This window comes from Myxine glutinosa, chromosome 4 (genome assembly GCF_964187855.1).
Source record: "Myxine glutinosa chromosome 4, kmMyxGlut1.1, whole genome shotgun sequence".
Lineage (NCBI taxonomy): Eukaryota > Metazoa > Chordata > Myxini > Myxiniformes > Myxinidae > Myxine > Myxine glutinosa.
In genome coordinates, this window is record NC_136264.1 from 120,898,406 (window position 1) to 120,920,442 (window position 22,037).

The 22,037-nt window shown below is 44.5% G+C and overlaps 1 protein-coding gene across 1 annotated transcript in view; it reads left to right on the plus strand.

The window, feature by feature from the left end:
* Positions 1 to 22,037, plus strand: part of LOC137425150 (uncharacterized) — a 510,298-nt gene that overhangs the window by 358,607 nt on the left and 129,654 nt on the right. The window contains exons 75-85 of the mRNA XM_078776351.1: positions 997 to 1,041; positions 2,873 to 2,905; positions 3,067 to 3,129; positions 3,945 to 3,980; positions 4,194 to 4,274; positions 5,045 to 5,113; positions 5,556 to 5,591; positions 6,203 to 6,262; positions 16,041 to 16,085; positions 18,276 to 18,311; positions 18,509 to 18,544. Of these exons, the coding sequence (XP_078632477.1) occupies positions 997 to 1,041; positions 2,873 to 2,905; positions 3,067 to 3,129; positions 3,945 to 3,980; positions 4,194 to 4,274; positions 5,045 to 5,113; positions 5,556 to 5,591; positions 6,203 to 6,262; positions 16,041 to 16,085; positions 18,276 to 18,311; positions 18,509 to 18,544 (540 nt within the window). The remainder of the gene's footprint in view (positions 1 to 996; positions 1,042 to 2,872; positions 2,906 to 3,066; positions 3,130 to 3,944; positions 3,981 to 4,193; positions 4,275 to 5,044; positions 5,114 to 5,555; positions 5,592 to 6,202; positions 6,263 to 16,040; positions 16,086 to 18,275; positions 18,312 to 18,508; positions 18,545 to 22,037) is intronic.

Below are 22,037 nucleotides of genomic sequence, written 5' to 3' on the forward strand. Positions count from 1 at the left end.
GAGTATAGGTGCTGGTGATGGTACAGTTAGTGCAGGTGCGGGTGAGGGTGGAACAAGCACAGGCAGCAGTGAGCAGAGGCAGCAGTGTGGATGGAGTGACAGCAGCCTGGTGAGGGTGGAGCAACATTGTGGTAAGGATGAAGTGAGTATAGGCACTGGTGAGGGTGCAGTTAGTGCAGGTGCGGGTGAGGGTGGAACAAGCACAGGCAGCAGTGAGCAGAGGCAGCAGTGTGGATGGAGTGACAGCAGCCTGGTGAGAGTGGAGCAACATAGTGGTAAGGATGAAGTGAGTATAGAGACTGGTGAGGGTGGAGTTAGTGCAGGCACGGGTGAGGGTGGAACAAGCACAGACAGCAGTGAGCAGAGGCAGCAGTGTGGGTGGAGCGACAGCAGCCCAGTGAGGGTAGGTGAGTGCAGTCTATGTTGAGGATGGATGAATAAAGGCAGTGGTGAGAGGATGATGATTAAAGGATGGGGCGAATGGGTGTTGGGCTAAGGGTGTTGGGCTAAGGGTGCTGAAAAGCAGGGCTAAGGGTGTTGTGAGTGCAGACAGTGGTGAATTTTAAGTGAGTACAGGCAGCGTTGAGGGTGGTGATTGACGGATTGTGCACAAATGCTCTGAGAATGGCTGCCAGGCAGTTTGGGTGTTGTGAGTGGGGCTAAGGGTGTTGTGAGTGCAGACAGTGGTGAATTTTAAGTGAGTACAGGCAGCGTTGAGGGTGGTGATTGACGGATTGTGCACAAATGCTCTGAGAATGGCTGCCAGGCAGTTTGAGAGAAGAAAAGGAAGTACTCATTTACATATCATAAACAATAATATTGGAATGTGATCTATAGGAATGCTTATGCATCATGAACTTCCTGCTCTAAAACTCCTCCGACGGTACGTCAAGAAGAAGCACAATTTCTCTTTTGTGCTGGCCTCAGAACAGAATGATGAAATACCATATTATTTGCAAATTAATGGATCACAACATAACTGCTATTCCCTCTCAGGGTTTGCCAGGAGATCAAGGCCATGCAGGAATCCCTGGGTCAAAGGTAACTAACACTTTTAATTTTGACCTTTACACCATGACCCTTGACATTTAATTTCCTTTTCTCATTTTTGTTTGTTTTATTGTATCCTGAAATGCTAAATAAGAACAAAAAAAATTCAGAAAAATCTTGCAGTGTGAATAGAACTGTTTAAGGCCAATGTGACATGGTTCGATCTACAACATATACAACACTAATTATAACCGAGGACACAAGCAATATAACTATCAAGAGAAACCTGCGTTATGAGTAATTTATGTTTTTGTTCGTAAGTGTATCATTTTTCTTGCTTTTCCAGTGTGATGTCTATTGATTCAATCCTTCTCCCGCATCCAACATTGTGCATTATTGCCCTACCGCACTCTTTTTGATGGACAATTAGTTTACGTTTTTCTTCTGAGATAATGGTCCCAGGTGGGAACTTTAGGGGAGGGAAGATGGGAAGCCCATGATCGATCACAAGTCGTTGACATCACATCCATGTTCCCCACAATATGCTCAATGGCTTTATGAGCAGCAGATGCCATATCGAGTGAAGGTGAGTCACCTTTTGTCGAGTTATTTGCTTCGACCATCAAAAATAAGTGAATTTGGTGTAGTTTAAAGTTTAATTAAAAATACAGTACTGGTATTTTAAATGCAGAAAATTATTTGTTTGAAATTTCCCTGTGAAACGCCTGGTTTACCTATTATTGTATTGTGGCTTTTCAGAATGTCATACGATTGTGTTAACCACAAAATAATAATCACCTGGGTTTCTATGAAGGAATCACTTCAGAGCATGAGCACTTAAAAGCCATGTTTCACTACCGTTCCCATGCATTCGAAACCCACCTCACGCCCCTGCCATTCAGTGCAATGAAGTTTATAATCCCCAAAGGAAACCAATAAGTTAGACCAGCAATTGGTGATGGAGTCAATATTTTCTGGAACATTTGCCATCTTCCTTCAAATAACCTGCATCATATTGGGTCAGGACTTGAGCCATTTGCCACATGTAACGTCACTGTTTATGATGCTCATTGACAGCCATCATGAAAAAAGGACTTTTGAAAGGAATTGCTCGTTACTAGTGGCATTGATAGAAATCTGTAAAACACAAGATTGCTTTTGCATATTTTTCATATTTTCCCTCTTCCTTTTGGAATGAATCACTTACCTACCTATTTGTGACCTGTTTGTTGGGAAAGTAACACCTAAAGAGTGCTGATATTTGCACAACATTTTATTTGTGTGGGCTAGCTGTCAGACCTTCATTTTGCTACTGACTTAGATAGCTGTCTTATGATCCCCTGCCCCTCCGACAAGGTCAAAGACAGGGGACATGAAAATGAACTCCGTCCGACCGACCGACCGATCATCCGTCCATGAACTTTTGTGCACACCATATTTTAAAAAACTGTTGAATATTTTAGCTTTCATATTGCAGATATCTATTCCTGATGACATTATCTCAACCGGATTAGATGACGGCTGTGATTGGCTGAATTGTGTTGCCATCTCCGTAACTTACCTTGTGTACGCGATCTTTCAAAAACCGTTCAGGATTTAGCTTTCATATTATACATATGGATTGTTCATACCACCCAAAAGGTGGAGGACCTAGACTATCAGCTCTTTGTACATTATTATTCCAATATCTATGCTTACTTGGAAAACTAAAATTCTTGTCACACGGCCTTTAAATACAGTATTATGGCACAAATAAAGTTTGCGGAGAATACATGACATTGTAGAGTATACATTTGAGTAATATTTTAAAAACCTTTTATGCCAATCAGGAGTTATAGAGTACCTTAAAGCCATAATTATGTTGTATTATTTTTCTATGCAGGGTGATGATGGTAGACCTGGCTTTGCCTATCTGGTAAGCACAGTATTGTTGTTTGCTGCTGCTGCTGTGGTTATTCTTTTTCTCATTTGCTCATTATTCTTCCATCATGAATCGGTTCTTTTCAAATATTTATTTTTGATTAAATCGTAAACATCATTTTGTGATTGTAATAGGAGTCGCATGTTCTTTTCCAGGGCCTACCAGGCAAGGTGGGAGAGAAAGGCTTCATTGGAGCAACAGGTCTAACCGGCTTTCCAGTGAGCATTAATTAATCTAATTATAATAGAGCAAACGTATAAGGTGATGTTTGTATGTATGTTTGTTTGTTTGTGACCAATGCGTCTTCTTCAAATAAAATGTACACCCAAAACACAGTCCATTAACTCTTAATTACATACTGTTGGAATATACCTTTTAACCCTTTAGACTGCTGAGACCCTTCAGACCTTTGATGACCCTTTAAATCCCCCAAGACCCTTAAGACCCCTGAAGACCCAAAATACCCTTAAAGACTGCAAAGACCCAAAATACCATGAATACCTAAAAGACCCTGAAAGACCCAAAAGACCATGAAGACCCAAAACACCCCAAAGACCCTTAAAGACTCCGAACAACCAAAATACCCCAAAGACCCTTAAAGACCCAGAGGAACCAAAAGACCCCGAACACCAAAATACCCCAATGGCCCAAAAGACCCTGAAGACCCCAAAGACCCAAAATACCCTGAAGGCACAAAAATCCCTGAAGACCCAATTTTGGCTGCTCTCTCCCACCATCCCCCCTTCACCATCCACCCCATTTCCCCTCCACGATTCCCCCCACGATCCCCAATCCACCATCACCACCACTAACCCCCACGCACCATTCCTGCCATCCCTCACTCCCTGAGAAAGCAGACATGGTCAAAGATGCCTATCCATCTGAAATGACGTGTAGTGAGGTGCGCAGGGCGCCGAGTCACGCTAGTAACTATAATATCACAACAAGCATTTACAGTTATATTACACTGTAGCATGTTCCATTAACTTGTCCCTTAATTTCCTATCTACCCCAACCTCAATCCCAATCACAGGGTCCACATGGCTTAATTGGGTCACCTGGTCTAAAGGTGAGTGGATTTGTTTGCACAATCACTGATTATCTTTGGTATTGCATGTTTGTTTGTAACATTACCAACACCTGTAATTTTATTAAATAATTGTGGGTAAAATTGTACAATCAAACTTGTATAATGAAATGTCAAAAGATGATCATTATTCTTATGATGTATCAGTAATATCCAGTGCAGATCACTTAAAGAAATACACATCATTTCTCACAGGGCAAGAGTGGCAAGTTAGGGTCTGCTGGCTCCATGGGGGTTCCTGGAAGACCCGGGGAAGGTGGTGTTCCTGGCAGGAAGGTGTGCCACAGGAAGAAATTTCGCTGCTTGCACTTTTAAAGAGTTGTTATCAGTGTCTTTGTTGCCTGGTGTTGGCTTAACGGTTAAGTTGGCTGGCTTGAGATCTCCGGCTCTTGAGTTTGAGCCCCTGTTCATTTTGTTGGATTAACACCAAGTGGGTTGATTCAGCCTGTAAACCATCCGAGGTCAGAAAAATGAGTACCAGCGGACTGGTAATAGCGGACATTGCATCAGTGGCACAGCCACACCCCCAGAAAATGATGCAAACAGCAGCCACAGGCTGAACATTAGACCACCACCAATGTCTTTGTTTTGTCAAAGCTCTTATTATTGCTGTTGCTCACTGCTTTAACCCCTACTTTTAGCCTAATAGTTCACCAACGAATCCACAATTATTAAAATGCTGATAAAAAATTATTATGATGGCATTTGAATCTTGAACTCACTGAAATCGCAATTATTAGACTTAGAGGGTCTAAACTCAGTCTATAATGACATTTGAGATTATATCAATCATACGACAGATCTCAGATCAAATAGACTAATAATAATAAATGATGATTCCTCTACTCATATGGGAGGACATAACTCCCTTTATAATGCATGAAAATGTGCATGTCATTGACAAAACATGCTCAATCAGGTTTAATTAATTTTGGATTGCTATTTAGTGGTATATCTGTCACATTAAGCTTCATCATTTGACTTTTTGTTTCTTTTTTTTGTTTATTTTTCTTTCATTTACTGTCAACCCTTTCCCCCTCTCCAAGGGCTTCGAAGGATCAACGGGTTATCGCGGTCCCAAGGGGGCACTCGGTCCTCGTGGCCCTCCAGGATGGGTAAGCATAATAGTTGAAATGAGGACAAAAGACAAAAGAATTGGCTTTTATGACAGTTTCAAATAGTCAGACACGACAGGCACTGCTATTTTCGCCGACCCAAATGAGGTTATAATGTATGCGTATGATAGCTGTAAGACAAAGAGATAACCTGTGCCCTCATGTCACTTTGATGTAACACAGCTTCATATGTTCTGGCTTTGTGTAAGTGTTTTGCACAGGTCATGTATCTGTGTAGTTGCAACATGAGTAATTTTCTGCCGAAAGTGCTTTGAGAAGGTCGAGCACATAGCACTATTTGCATTCACTTGATCGATCACTAGAGGCTGTTGATAGCCGAGAAACGTCTTTGTCGCTCAAGAGAATGATTGTATTTGCATAATATAATCTGTGTCTGTGCATGTGTGCACGTGTGTGTGTGTGTATATACGAATATGTACAGCCGCTGCCTGGGATGAAAGGAAAAAAAGGTGAACGGGTGAGTTGCACTGGAATTGCAGAATTATATTGATAAACAAGTGAAAAGGTGTAACTACTCACACCGTGACGGCTGTATGCCAGGCACGGAGTGTTGCGATCATCCTGTTTGTGTACCTTTGTTTGTCAGGTGGACAACTAGACAAGGGCAGCTAGAATCGCCAAATTTGGCACAGAACCTCATATTATGAATGTATCTGACTAATTTAACTTTGAGCTCACAGGGAAAAATATAAAATTAAAATATTAGTACAGAACTGTATTTACTCACAACACGGCCACATACCAGTATTTACAGGGTCAGTGCCCTCCAGTGCCCCCTCCAGGGTTTTCTATTCAGGTATTGCCTGAATAGAAAACAATGGCGTAATTAAGTTGGCACTTCCATTTGGTGCATTCATTTGGTGTAGTTATAACTTTGCATTGGTGGTATGATGTCATTAGTATTGGCATGATAATTACCAAATTGTTATCACTCCCTCAATATTGGCCAACCTCTTATTAAATCAGGAAAAACAGATTGAATCTTCAAGTTTTATCTTCAACTTTCTTATGTTGAAAACACCACATATCATTACTTTATGAAGTCATAATGAGTGTCCATTTATACAGGGTGAACAATCTCACTTCGAAGTTGAAATGAAAGGCCTAGCAGGACCAGCAGGAGATAAGGTGAGGCAATGTGAACCATCATAAATTATTGAGTTACATACAGCCAATAGGCAGGATTTAAAATCTTCAATTGTTATTATCATGATTTTCAGATATTGCTCCTAAATTGGCATTTAAAGATACATAGATGATTAATGCAGTTTGGGTACAAGTAACCATTACAGCTGAGATGGAGAGGGACTGGCTGTTGAGTGTTATTCTAATTCATGAAAACTTTCAAACATTCACTTGTTGGTTATTAGTCAACGGTTATTCTCAACTATGCCTCATTGTCATGAGATTTAATATAATAACAATAATTATAAAATAGGACCACTGAACCTGTGGCTTATTTGGGCCCTGGCCTAATGTTGTAACCCAAATTTGGTAGCATTCTGACTGGTGGGTCTGGAGAGGAAGATTTTTGAAGGAATTTACGTGATTTTCCAAACATTGACTAAGTCAGCCATTTTGACACACGCTACTTTATTGGCATGACCACAATTTAACATCCCTACCCTGACCTTATGCTGTAACCCAAATTTAGTAACCTTATGATTTAGACTGGTGGGTCTGGAGAAGAAGATTTTTGAAGGAATTTACGTGATTTTCCAAACATTGACTAAGTCGGCCATTTTGACACACGCTACTTTGTTACGGATCTCAACGTCGGCCCCTTTTCCCCTTACCAAGGGGGGATTAATCCCCTTGTCTGCGACTGACCGACGTGAGTCCTGGGGGTCCCAACGCTCCTTCCGGTCGGGAGCAGCCAGGGTATTTGGTCAACAAAAAGTCCCAGGGACCTGAGTGCCACTCCTGACCGCGAAGCAGGAGAGGGACTCTGGCTCGAACCACGGTTTTAGATGTTCTAATTGCCGAGCGGTTTTAGCAACCCGGAGTTCGAGCTATTAACAGTCACTAACCCGATTCCGAAGCGTTGGCCGAAATCGCGCCACAGGTACTCAATGGGGGAAATCACAAAAACGATCGGATGTGGATGAAGAAGCCAAAGTAAGGAGGAACAGGAATTTATTAACCAATTATGTACACAATCAAAGAAACCAAGGGAGAAGGAAAGATACGAAAATAATTACAGAAGGAGAAGAAGACAGTGCAATTCTAGCTTATCTACAGGCTTAACTTATTCCCAGGACAGAACAAACAAGACAAACTCACGTACACGAATGTATGGAATGGCAGGGGTGGATGGCTGGACGGATGAGAAGGTGGGACCACAGGGCTGGAAGGATGCGGGCCCGTTCCGTGTAAACGGCAAGGCTCGAGGTGAGCGGCCGCCGACCCTCCGCAATCTGGTTCGCACGGCGGCGTTGCTTCGCAGCAGCGGGTCGAAACTGCACGTCAAAGCTGCGCGTCCAAGCTCAACTCCTCCTCAACTGAACCCCAACTGTGGTCCACTGAACTCTCAGCTCCTCCTCAACTGAACTGCTCAGTGCGTCCTCCTCACTCATCTTCTTAAGCAGTCCCTCCGTCGCCCTTTTTATAGCCCTTCCCGAGATCAAGCCACGGGCTACAAGGGCACGCCTACCGGGTCGCTCACTGCAGTGCCGGTTGGCTGGCATGGGCTCTTTTGCTCCACCTTTGATGACGATGGGCGGCCAACGCCCTTCTTCTCCGAGCTGACCGCGTGCGTAATGGAGGCAGATGCAGTTGGCAATAATGCAGTTTTGGGGAATGCGGTTGGAAATGGAGGCTTTGGGGAATTTGAAAAGGATATCTATCTTATGTCATTTGGTGCAATGCAATGTCAACTAATGGAAAACAGAGCCTTAAACTAAACCACCTTTAGAGGCCATTTGTCCCCGCAAAGCGGGGGTTGGCCTTTTTCGGGAACTGTGGTTGTTGTTGTTTTTCGGTCCCCTATTTGAAGCAATGTTTTACGGCCGGATGCCCTTCCTGACGCCAACCCTTTTTGCCGCCTTTAACGACAAACAGGGAATTACCAGTGAACTGGTACTCAATTAGCCGACCTCGGAAGGATGACAGGCTGAGTCAACCCCCCTGGCGTTAATTCAGCGATCGACCGGGATTCGAACCCAGGATCCTTGGATCCTAAGCCGGCACCCTAGCCGCTAGCCCAACACCAGGGACAACACCAGCCTTAAACTAATACACATAATAAAGAAATAACTATTGAGGGAAGCCTATGATTTGCTACGTGTATGCGATGGACTAGCTAAAGGGATGACCTTTGACCTTTACACAAATGGAGGTATTTACAAGGAATTACTATTTACAGAGGGTGATATTTACAATAATTACAGGATTCTCAAATCCGCAACACGGCACCCTCATCCTCCAGGCACGTCCCGGGCCTATAAAACTTTACTTAATGTGACACGCAGGTGTAATTCCCTCTACAATTAATCTGACCCTGAGTTTGACAGTTTTAAAACACAAATAAGTATGTCCCGCTGTTGCATTGCACCCTGCCTAACAGATTCACGCCCACAGGATAACTGAATTGCGGAATTAATTCGCATATAAACATTGACGGTGGGGAGCATTATTTACAAGTGACGCTATATCGACTATTTACAAAACTGCAAGCCAGGACTTGTGATTTTCCTCTTAAGGGAAACAAAAAGAAAATCCTGTGGGAGGGGAGGAGACAGCATGCACTGCATCGACGCACCAGCACCAATAATCACCAAAGCACCATAAAGTACCAGTCAGTGCACAGTCATCATAGTTATAAAAAAAACAACAGCTGGTGGTCTTGCTCTTCTGCTCCCTCTGCTGGCCGTTGTCATTCTTGATGTTATTTTTCTTCCTTCATCTTCTTTGCTTGCGGCCTATTTGGACATAATAATAAAAAGCACAAAACGTGTCCACTTTTTTATTATTTAGAGCCCACAGGGGCCAACTAGGGGTGGTTTACCTGTATGGCATAGGTGCCACGTTACCGAGGTCTGCAAGCAAGATCTTCCTCTGGCCAACCTGGCCGGTCCCAGCAGAGGGGCCATGCCACAAAACTTGTGGTCCATAAGTGGTGCTTGGCCACAGACTGTGGTCCATAAGTGGTGCGTGGATGCAGGCAGCTGGTTGCGGAAATTTCGGGTTCACAGACGCGGCCTCCCGCACGCTCCCCCCAGTGCCCAGAGAGCACGATCCTCGGGTCGGGGAAGGAAGACAGAGATTGCAGCGTTAGTGAGGGGTAAGGTCACAGGGGTACACATCAACGAAGGTAATGCAAGGTGAAGGCCTGGAGACTGAGCGGAGAAAAGCTCGTCCCTATCGTACGTCACCCCACCCATCACCTGTTCTACCCTTGCCCCTTACCCCCGTATTTACAAAATCTACACACTTACCAATTCGTCACTAATGTCACGTCTTCCCCATATCTCTCCTATACCAAATTCGTCACAATCCCACTAATCCAAAATTTGCCATCACCAAATTCCGCATCAATTCCTCATAAGGAGGAAGAGATGGAACATCAAGCACAATGTCACACCCACCTCATGATGCATCTCACATTTCCAAAACATTTGCACAAAAAAATAATAAAACATGGCATGGTGTGGAGTTACGTCACCTCAGGTGAGTGGATGTAGATGGTGCGAGGAGATTTCAATCCTAACTACTTCCTAAATGACATTAACCCACTTTACACTACCCGGGGTCTTTCCCTGCCAATCCATTGGCCATCTTACACTATGGGTTCTGAAAACCAATTCCCATTGACCAAACTGTGGTGCTCATCAATATGGGGTCTCACTCCCCCGATTCAACTCCCTGTGCCTTTGCACAATTTCGGGGCTGAGTCGTGTGGCTCTCCCAGCAGGTCTACCCACCTGCACACCTCCACCACTGCAGTTGCCTCCGAGCTTACCTGCTCCTTACCTAACCTATCTAACTGGGGAAGGCCCTCTGGCGCTCTCCCCTCTCGGTGCCCTCTCTGGCACTGGGCTACCCGGGTCCGTCCTCCGGATCCCCGGGCCTCACTGAACAACTCTACTGGCTCCCAGAGCCTACCTGCGGCCTCACCTGGCCGACAGACTACCAGTGGCGGAGCGCTCAACCAACCATCCCTCTAACAGGCCACATGCCCAGTCTTTTCCACGTCACTAATGCACCCATCCAAACACCATTCTTCCACACGCACCACAGATGCCAATATCCAACCACAATTTACCTATACCCTCTACCTAACTCTTAAACTACCCTCCCCGGGTATTCGTGATAGGGGTCCATCCTCCCCATACACTCCTTCGCACCATCCACTCCACTCCACAGTTTCCACCACACTCACTCCACACCATCCATTCCATACTCCATATATTCCAGACCATTTCTGCCATACAACCATGCTCACCTGTATTTGCACACCTGTGCCATCACTCCTACACCTGGTGCTTCCTGCACCCTCCTTCCTCCAGGACCATTTGCTCAACACAACACACAATCACCATTACTCAGTCATACACTGCTCCGTACACTTTCACGCTCAATACAACTCACAATCACCTCACACTTTTCACAATACGCTACTGAATACACTGCCAACACACACACACACGGCACCATTCACGAGCATTGCCTCATTTGCTCAACATGCTCACCGGCAAAGATTCTCACACACACGGCATCATCTGATCTACCTGGTGCCCTTCTAACTTGGTGCTCCCCGTCTTCCCTTTAATCTAAGCACATACCACGTCATTAACAACCATTCTAACCTCTCTACGTCCCCGACTACCTGTACAATGTCGCTACTTACCTCTATCGTTACCTATGGTCATTTTTCTAGATCCCTATACAATTATCCAAACCCTCCCTCGGCGAGCTTACACTGCCAAAAACCCCATAAATCTAGTGCTCATGTGCCCGGTGATGAGGGATGGGGGATTTGCCATCCCTCCACCTCGGGCGTCTCCCATTATCAATTTTGCCCATCAAATTCCAATTCTTGCCAATCAAAATTTGCCAATCACTGCCAATCAAATTTTCTCATCAATTTTTGCCAAATATTTCTGCCAATCCTATTCACTTATTCTCAATTTCGAATCCAAAACACTGTCACCATCACAGTCCGCTATATCTGAGCCTCTCGGTACGTCCTGACATCATTAAAACTCGGCTTCGCAAAGCCGAGCAATGAATTCGGGTGGTTTGGTCACCTGCAGGTTGAGTCCATCCGGCATTCGGTGCAGGGAAGGCGGCATGCTCGGGCCGAGATTCCACGCACCATCTCGGCGCGGATCCTTGCGGTCTCCGGCCCGATGGCTCAATCTCGCCCGGCCGGAACGCCGCAACCACAAGGGGGTGCCGCTCCGGTCCCTCCTACCTGCCCCTGAACCGGACCGGTCGCCTTGCCCGGCAGAGCCCGGACTCGACCGGGCGGGGCCAGGCCTGGATCGTGCACGACGCTTCGAAGAGAAGCGACGCAGCACCGATCCGCGCCGAGCCTCACATCCAACAAAGTGCACCGCGCACCAAGTGCTTGCATCGGCTATCCGTCGCCCTAAACGCTGCCCCATTTAACGTCGATGCCTTACTCGCCTGCTCACACGCATACGTGACCCGTTTTACACTCACCAAGCCCGGCGTTCCAACGCCGCCCGTACATTCCACAAACTCCGTCCATTCCACCACCGCACTCCCTGTTACACACCACACCTCTCGCGCACCCTCTTGCGCACACTCGTTGTTCGCACACTTCGTTCCACACCTCTCCTCCGTTACGTCCTCCGTAACACTCACCATGGGCGTGTACTCTCACATTCACCCACTCACGCGCTTCAATTGGGCTCTCCCGCACCCACGCCACAACCAACTCAGGTGTGCGTTCTCGCACACTCTCGCCGTCCATCCCAAACGTGCATCCTCGCACCCGCTCCTCCACCAACTCACTCTCCGGGTCACTCTCACCCTCGCACGTACACTCCGTATAGCTCTCACTCTCTGTGTCACACTCCGTACACTCCGACGTGCATTCCCGCTCGCACTCGGTTTTACTCCCACACTTTATAACACACTCACTCGCCGACGCACACTTTTTCCTCACACGAGTGCCATGCTCTCGTACACCACGCACCACGGACCTCCCACAAACGCCCGGGTGCCATATCGACCCCAATTGCGCGACAATTCTTTTCGCGCCAAACACTTTGCCGAAAAACCTCTTAGCACCATATACAGCACGACTCACCTTTGGGATCCTCCTCTCCACGCGCACCTGCAAATCTTTATAAGGATTAGCAAGTACGGCATCAGGATGCGAATCCAGACTTTGTACATTTTCCATTCCTTCCTCCGATTTCTGGGCTACCTCCGTCGTCTCTTCAATTTCAATTCCCACCACTATTGGTTCGATTTGAATTTCTTTTTTATTTCCCTTGACGACCGCTGGCTCTAATAAAATTTTCACTACTTCAGCGGTCGCCGGCTTCTCCATACCCCGGGTCGCGATTTCTACCCCCGTCATTTTAACTGCGCCTTGCTCCGACTCGCTCAACCGGCGCTTCTCAACCCGCGTTACCTCGTCGTGTACCCTTGGGACCCTCCTGCTCGACACGCGATCCATGGTCTCCCCACACCTCTGTATCCTCTCACCCATTCTGTCCCCAAATTTACTTATTTGCTCACTCATTCCGTTTCCAAACCCTTCAATTAGATTTCCCATGTCATTCCTCAATTCCCCAATTTGGGCACTAGTACCCCTTGCTTCGTCCCTCATTGCTCCAATTTGGCCTCCCAGCCCCCTGTTCTCTTCCATGAAGGCCTGCATTTGCAGCATGAATAGGCCCCAGTCCATTGGCGCCGCGGGCGCGGCTGCCGCAACCACGTGCGAGCCGCCATTTTGTGCGCCTCCCACCTCATGCGAGGCGCCGCCATCTCGTGCGCCTGAAACCTCCGCTACCACATCCTCATTGCTCTCCTCCTCCATTATTACTCCCACTGCCTCCCCGGGATCCTGGGTCGATTCCACCCCCTCTAACTCCCCTACCGGCATCTGGTCGCCTTGATTATCCATGGCACGATTTAATTTAGATTGTTAAATAGAATTTCGGCCCCTCCAAATTTTGAGTGCGTTAAGCGCACTTCGGGTCCGAATCTCGCTCCTGACACCAATTGTTACGGCCAATAGTACAATTGGTGTCCAAAATTTGGGCAAAATAAATTTAGTCCCAGGTTCCAGATCCCACTTCTGACACCAATTGTTACGGATCTCAACATCGGCCCCTTTTCCCCTTACCAAGGAGGGATTAATCCCCTTGTCTGCGACTGACCGATGTGAGTCCTGGGGGTCCCAACGCTCCTTCCGGTCGGGAGCAGCCAGGGTATTTGGTCAACGAAAAGTCCCAAGGACCTGAGTGCCACTCCTGACCACGAAGCAGGGGATGGACCCCCGCTCGAACCACGGTTTTCGATGTTCTAATTGCCGAGCGGTTTTAGCAACCCGGAGTTCGAGCTATTAACAGTCACTAACCCGATTCCGAAGCGTTGGCCGAAATCGCGCCACAGGTATTCAATGGGGGAAATCACAAAGACGATCGGATGTGGAAGAAGAAGCCAAAGTAAGGAGGAACAGGAATTTATTAACCAATTATGTACACAATCAAAGAAACCAAGGGAGAAGGAAAGATACGAAAATAATTACAGAAGGAGAAGAAGACACAGTGCAATTCTAGCTTATCTACAGGCTTAACTTATTCCCAGGACAGAACAAACAAGACAAACTCACGTACACGAATGGATGGAATGGCAGGGGTGGATGGCTGGACGGATGAGAAGGTGGGACCACAGGGCTGGAAGGATGCGGGCCCGGTCCGTGTAAACGGCAAGGCTCGAGGTGAGCGGCCGCCGACCCTCCGCAATCTGGTTTGCACGGCGGCGTTGCTTCACAGCAGCGGGTCGAAACTGCGCGTCAAAGCTGTGCATCCAAGCTCAACTCCTCCTCAACTGAACTCCAACTGAACTGTGGTCCACTGAACTCTCAGCTCCTCCTCAACTGAACTGCTCAGTGCGTCCTCCTCACTCATCTTCTTAAGCAGTCCCTCCGTCGCCCTTTTAATAGCCCTTCCCGAGATCAAGCCGCGGGCTACAAGGGCACGCCTACCGGGTCGCTCACTGCAGTGCCAGTTGGCTGGCACGGGCTCTTTTGCTCCACCTTTGATGACGATGGGCGGCCAACGCCCTTCTTCTCCGAGCTGACCGCGTGCGTAATGGAGGCAGATGCAGTTGGCAATAATGCAGTTTTGGGGAATGCGGTTGGAAATGGAGGCTTTGGGGAATTTGAAAAGGGGATCTATGTTATTTCATTTGGTGCAATGCAATGTCAACTAATGGAAAACAGAGCCTTAAACTAATACACATAATAAAGAAATAACTATTGAGGGAAGCCTATGATTTGCTACGTGTATGCGATGGACTAGCTAAAGGGACGACCTTTGACCTTTACACAAATGGAGGTATTTACAAGGAATTACTATTTACAGAGGGTGATATTTACAATAATTACAGGATTCTCAAATCCGCAACAATAACAATAATTATACAATAGGACCACTGAACCTGTGGCTTATTTGGGCTCTGGCCTAATGTTGTAACCCAAATTTGGTAGCATTCTGACTGGTGGGTCTGGAGAGGATGATTTTTGAAGGAATTTACATGATTTTCCAAACATTGACTAAGTCGGCCATTATGACACACGCTACTTGTTTGGCATGACCTCCACAATTTAACATCCCTACCCTGACCTTATGCTGTAATCCAAATTTAGTAACCTTACGATTTAGACTGGTGGGTCTGGAGAAGAAGATTTTTGAAGGAATTTACGTGATTTTCCAAACATTGACTAAGTCGGCCATTTTGACACACGCTACTTTATTGGCATGACCACAATTTAACATCCATACCCTGACCTTATGCTGTAACCCAAATTTAGTAACCTTATGATTTAGACTGGTGGGTCTGGAGAAGAAGATTTTTGAAGGAATTTACGTGATTTTCCAAACATTGACTAAGTCTGCCATTTTGACACACGCTACTTTATTGGCATGACCTCCACAATTTAACATCCCTACCCTGACCTTATGCTGTAACCCAAATTTAGTAACCTTATGATTTAGACTGGTGGGTCTAGAGAAGAAGATTTTTGAAGGAATTTACATGATTTTCCAAACATTGACTAAGTCGGCCATTTTGACACACGCTACCTGATTGGCATGACCTCCGCAATTTAAACATCCCTACCCTGACCTTATGCTGTAACCCAAATTTAGTAACCTTATGATTTAGACTGGTGGGTCTGGAGAAGAAGATTTTTGAAGGAATTTACTAAGTCCATCATTGTAACTTACTTAAAGTCAAGTGACTGGAACCGTCTTTGCAATCCCCGTTACCAGTGAGGTGAAACCTTGCTGCCAAATTTCAGCTGGATCGGTTCAGCGGTTTGGCCAGAGAAGTTGAAATCGAAGACGGGTGGCTGAGATGGTGCACGATGACAATACCTTATCTGAAATTCAGAGGAACTAATAGGCTAATAATATTAGGTGGGAGGCTAATAATAACAGCAACACCAATAACAACCACAAAACGTCGAACGTCACCTCCAGCTTGCTAGTTTAATCGATGATCTCACAACGGTTAAGCTATTGAAGTTAAAAGCTAAAAGCTATTGAAGTCAGCAAAGTAGACCAGGAAATGCCATTCTCGTTTAAACGTCTCCCTCTGCATCCCTTCGTTGGTCATGTAGTATGTAGTGATTATCCCCAAAAAACGTTTTCGGCTGTCATCGTAAACTGCTAATGCTGAGCAATTCTTTCTCTTTCAGGGTTACATCGGAAACCCTGGCTGGAAAGGGACAAAAGGCGAACAGGTGATTTTGAAATTTCATTCAGTTATCATTTGATCTTAAAGTTTTCTCTTTTTGCAGTACAAACAGATACCTTTTCCAAAATGAAAATTGCTCTTTATTCCCATAAACAGTGTGATGCAGTGGATACAATGGCAGACATCCAGTATTGGAAATGATTATGGAAATAGACTAACAGAGTAAGAACTGAATATAAAATGCAAATAACACGTGATATAATAACACCTCATGTGTAAAAATTAAATTCTCCATAGTAGTCATGTGTTCACATAGTACACTGTGATTGGTTGTAATGGCAGCAGTCAGAAAGTGACACACAGTGCCAAACAGGACTATAAAAGTATAAAGCAGTGATATCATTGTAGTGTGTTGAATATAATGGCTCCTAGGGTGCAGCAGCTGACACTACTTGTTGCAATAGGCAGTTTGTGTCTCTCACAGAATGTGACGAAAAACCAGAAGTAGCTATTTGAACTGTAATATCTTATTTCTCCCTCCCACCACTCCCTTCCCCACTTCACCTGGGCTACAATCCTATTTTATCTATTTGATGATAACTCCACCCTCTACCCTCTACACCCTCTATCCCTCATCCTTCAGGTAGGCAGACTGCAGTCTCCTCCCACTCTTCAGACCATGAGAAAATCACAAGCTGGTCAAACACTTGGAATGTCTTTCAAACCTGACAAATCTCACACTCTCACTATCTCTCCTTCTGAAAGGACCATCTGGCTCCTATCTACTTTCTTAATAATCCTCTTGAGGAAGTTGTCATTCAAACTCCTGGGTCTCACTATTGGTTCATGAGTTATCAAGTGTCCACTATATTCGTCATGTGTGTGCGTCTGTCTGTGTGTGGGTCTGTCTGTCCGCAGCATAACGACCCGATGATATCATCCGGTCTTGATGAAAGTTGGGTGGGAGGTTGATATCATGATCTAGTTGTGTTCTGCCTAGAGTGGGCGTATTGCGCCCGTTGTAGGCAGAGCGAGGCCTGAAAAAGATGTCTTTTTAGGGGGTAATCGAGTTCAAGCTACATCTTCTCCGAGGGAGTTGGCGGAATCTGACAGGGGTTTCGATATTTGGTTAGGCCAATGTCATGTGTCTAGCCCCACGGAGCTCGATTTTTCATTTTCGCCCCAAGGTCAAGGGCACATGGTCACGAAATTTAGAAAAGTCGATTTTTGATGGTTTTATTACATTGTTCGCTTCCTGATAGCGTGAAATGTCGTACATGATCTTATATTATGACATACATCATAAAATACAAGTTTTCCAACAAATTTCAGAATCTTCGATTTTTGACCTTTGAAGGTCACAAAGGTCAAATTTTCAAAGTTGTCGGAATCGAACCGAATTTTCGAAATCGAACCGAAGAATACCGCTCGCTCGTGAACCATCGTCGTCTCTTGACTTGTCAGCCATGATTTTTCTTGGGCAAACCACATTTCAAAGTTGGCCTCCGAAGGCAGCTGCCAACTGGGCCCATCGTACAAAGTCCTTCCTTGGTACACCTGAACTCCTATCCACCTGAAAGGTCTTCATCTGCACTTGATGGAGTACAGCTCTCCCCTCTGCGCTGATTCCCTTGACTCACATCTTGCTCAGCTTGTTGCCATGGAAATCAAGGCCTTCAAGATCATTGGAATCTCCCGTGATTAATTTGAGTCTATTGACCTATCACATCGCCATCGCACCTCCTTTCTACAACCTCCTTTCTGGTCTTGCACCCTCTGCTTTTTCCGTGCTTTGTTCCCTCAAGGTGTCTGCAGGGCTCAGACAGTCTATCATCAATACCATTCTGGTGAATCTACCTAAATTCAAGATCATTGCTCACCTCCATTCATGTGTTCCTCTTTTTTCCTGCCTGTGGAACCAACTTCCACATTCTCTTCAACCTCATTCTTTCCTGCAGGTCTTACCATCATCTCAGATCCTCCCCAATCCAAACCCATGATCTTTTCTACCCTCATTTACCCCAAGCCACCCAATCCACCCATTCATGACAACCAATTATAGTGCACTATATATGAAGCATTTCATTTTTACACGTGATATTCTATTAGATTAGAGTTATTCTCTAATCTTTAGAGTTATTCGCATTTTATATGTAGTTTTTCCTCTTCTTCCATAATTATTTCCAATACTGTACAGCTGAGATGAGGAATGAAATGACAAACTTTGTGCTTCCAGGGGTACAGGGGTCTTGCAGCAACATCTGGTTTGCCCGTGAGTCTTTTTACTCTTTCTTTACTTTATTTTCAATGCCGACACAATTCCTCCCAACCGAGCTCCTCTGGTTAAACCTGCAGGACATGAAAGCAGAAAGACATCAGGTATAATGTGGCATATATCCTGTATTACTTGTATGGTCATTTTTTTTGATTCATTTTACTTGAGATTAATATGCATGGATTTTTCAACAGGGAGAAAAAGGGAGCACTGGGCTTAAAGGAGAACGGGTGAGTTATGTTGATATTCAAACGATACCTAAAGCCCAGGAGGTAGGTTCTGGCGTCATATGATTAGTCAGGGTGCATAGCTAGCAACAGCAGAACAGCAGTTTTCATTATATTTCACTCTGCTGGAGATCCAAGCCAAGAACAGGTAGTTTGGAGATGAGCAGATTACCTGCTGCTATCCTACCAGTGTTGATCATTTTTCAATTACTTAGATAATATGTACAGCTCTACCTAAGTTTGTCTGCCTATATTTATTGAAAATAAGGGTGGGTGGTCAGGCAATGAGGTATGGGAAAGTCCATATTCTCAGTAAACTCTCCTAATGATATGGAACAAGATAGCAAAGAGCTAGACGTGGAGTACCATGCTGCTGGTTACACAAGGAGTGTTCTACCAGCAATTGGCCTCTTCAGCTTTAATGCAATGTCCATTTTAAACATGCAATATATTTGGTAGCTCACTTTCTAAATTGCAAGAGGTCACAAGTTGCATAACCACACTGAGGCGCATGTGGCTGCCGAGGCAGTTTCATTGGCTAAGGAGTAGAATCCTGGACGGGTCACCACTCCGACGCAGGATACTCGAATGGCTTATTACTCCACTAAGCTGGTACTCATTTTGCCAACCTTGGAAGGATGACAGGCTGAGTCAACCCATCTGGTGTTATTTCAACAGCACAACAGGGGCTTGGATTCAAGACCCTAAGATCTTAAGCCAGCCACATTGACCATGAAGCCAACACAAGGCTCCACAAGTTTTATACCCAGCATTATTATAACCTTCTCCATGGAATATGATTTGTACTCAAAGGTCGTTTTCGTGAGTTTATTTTGTTTTTATATTATTACTATCTTCTTTTTTTGTCCTGGTTTTCATTATTTTATTCTGGGTGCTCCATGTACTAGAGGTTCTGATGTTTAAAAGGTTGAAATCTCAATGACGGCAGCTCACTGATAAGCAGATCTGTTTTAAAACCTTGTATATGTATTACATTGTGCTGAATTTTATTCCATTTCTCTGTCATTTTGCTTTGCTCACCGTTTTTCTTCTTGCTTTGGTCCTTTTTCATTTTGCCATCTCCATTTACCATTTACATTTACCTTTCTATTTCTACTTTGACATTTAACTTTCATTCTTTCTGGTGTTGCCTGATGTTGGCTTAGCGGTTAGGGTGCTGGCTTGGGATCCTAGGATCCTGGGTTCGAATCCCGGTCGATTGCTGAATTAACGCCAGGGGGGTTGACTCAGCCTGTCATCCTTCCGAGGTCGGCAAATTGAGTACCAGCTTGCTGGGATGAATGATCACGGTGTGTACCCCGGTTTAGAATAGGTGCACTGTATCCCTGCGCATCGTAAGAGTGTGACCAAGGGTTGGCGTCAGGAAGGGCATCCGGCCATAAAAACATTGCCTCAAACAGGGAACCATGATTGTCATGGGGCCCGCAAGGCTAACCCCACTCTAGCGGGGGAAATGGCCTTAAAACGATCATTCATTCATTCATTCATTCATTCTTTCTGTCTTTATCAGTGAAGATTTTTGTCATTTTAGCACCGTTGCATTTATGGTATTTTTCAGCTTTTTAAGGGCTGAAAAAATGATTTTTGTATCTATCGCTTTAAATAGACATTTTTGTCTTGTTTATGGGAATATTACAAGGGGCATCCAAAGCCTTCTCAAACTTTTATTTTTCAATATTCAAATACAGCATATATAGAGTTAGTAATAAAAATATTTCCTTGCTAATGCTATATAACTGACCACTTCACTTGACCTGATAATTTAGTCCATTGCAGGATGAGCCTCCATAAATATGGTCCATATATACTTTAATACCGAGTTGGAGCGTTCTCACGTGACTTTGTGGAGGCAATCAGGGCATTTTAGCCTTTTACATACACTTACATTGCCGGTGTCACGTTGGCGACAAAATGTTGAAGCTGTGCATGATACCATTTACAAAACAATCTGATATGAAATGGCTATTTGCCCATTTTAATCACTAATGATAGTTCTTCTTCTGAGCGGACCGCCATTGTCTATAAGGTAAACATGTAACATGTAACACGTGGCATTGCTCATGTCATCACTTTATGTTGAATTCCCGTTTCTACCAATACACACTCCAAAAACTTAATCATTTTGGTGAGACATCTACGACTTTATCTGTTTTATTCTACAGTTTCTGGCCAGTGTACTCTAGTAAATGTTTCAATATCATGTCACCATCTGATCTTTGGGCTACCTCTGCTTCTTCTGCAGCCATCTCTAGGCTGCCAGTTTGTAATTATTGTTGGCCAGTGGTTGTCCATTCTTCCAATCTTGCTCTGTCCAATCTGTCCAAGAATCTGTCCAATTCTTCCAATCCAATCCCTGTTCTTTGTTCAGTTTTTTTATCGTGATTTTTTTGTTTTTGTCAAGGATTTTTTGTTTGTCTGATCCAATCAGCTCTCTTATTGACCTTTTTGGTTGTGCCAAGCAAGACGCCATATTTATATGTCTCTCTGTGTGGTGATAAATTTTGCAATTTGTATACAGTGCCCTCCATAAATATTGGAACAATGAAGTCAAATTTGTTATTATTGCGAAACACACAATAAATTTGGATTTGAGATCAAAAGATGAATATGAGGCAAGACTACAGAAGGTCAGCTTTTATTTCTTGGTATTTTTATGTATAAATGTTTTACCATTGTAGAACAATAGCACTTTTTGTGTTTTTACCCCATTTTAGGTGAGCATTTATTTTCGATGCTGACTGTGGGCAATATTAAATGAAACCAAAGAAGCACACTGACTCTTAACTAACTGACTGACTCTTAACCAAAGAAGTGATGGGACTCGTTCTGTGCCCTGCTGCCTTGTCAGGTTAGGGGGTTGATTTAGTTTATTAATGAGCCTAATTTGGTCACGAATAAATGTTCAGCGGTATGTTGTCCTGATGAGCCCATAACAAGGGCGAAATAAAGATCGACATCTCTGCTTTCTAGTGTAGCAGCATAGCAAACCTGTTGTGCATTTTGTGATACAAGCACCAAATTTGGCACAAATGTACATTAATATGTTGCGAACATTTTCAGATATTGGGCCACTTGAAATTCCGTAATTGTTTTTTTCAAATTTTTTCAAATTTCGTAATTTCAAATTTTTCGGGTGACACCGTCACAATTTCGGTCTTCGAGGCCGGCCGATATAGTGGGGCGGCTTAGCCCAAATATTCAAAAGAATTGTGCATTTTGTGATACAAGCACCAAATTTGGCACAAATGTACATTAATATGTTGCGAACATTGTGTGGTCAGCAATGAAGACGAGAGTCTGAATTACATGTATGCAAAAGACCTTGTGAACCAGTGAAGCAAATACACGGGTAAGCATGAATTAAATCTAGGGCATGATATAATTTCCATGATGTTTACCTCTACACTCAATGGTGGAAGGAGGTAATGTTTTGATCCCAGCTTGTCTGTATGTCTGTTTGTCTGTTAGTCCACAA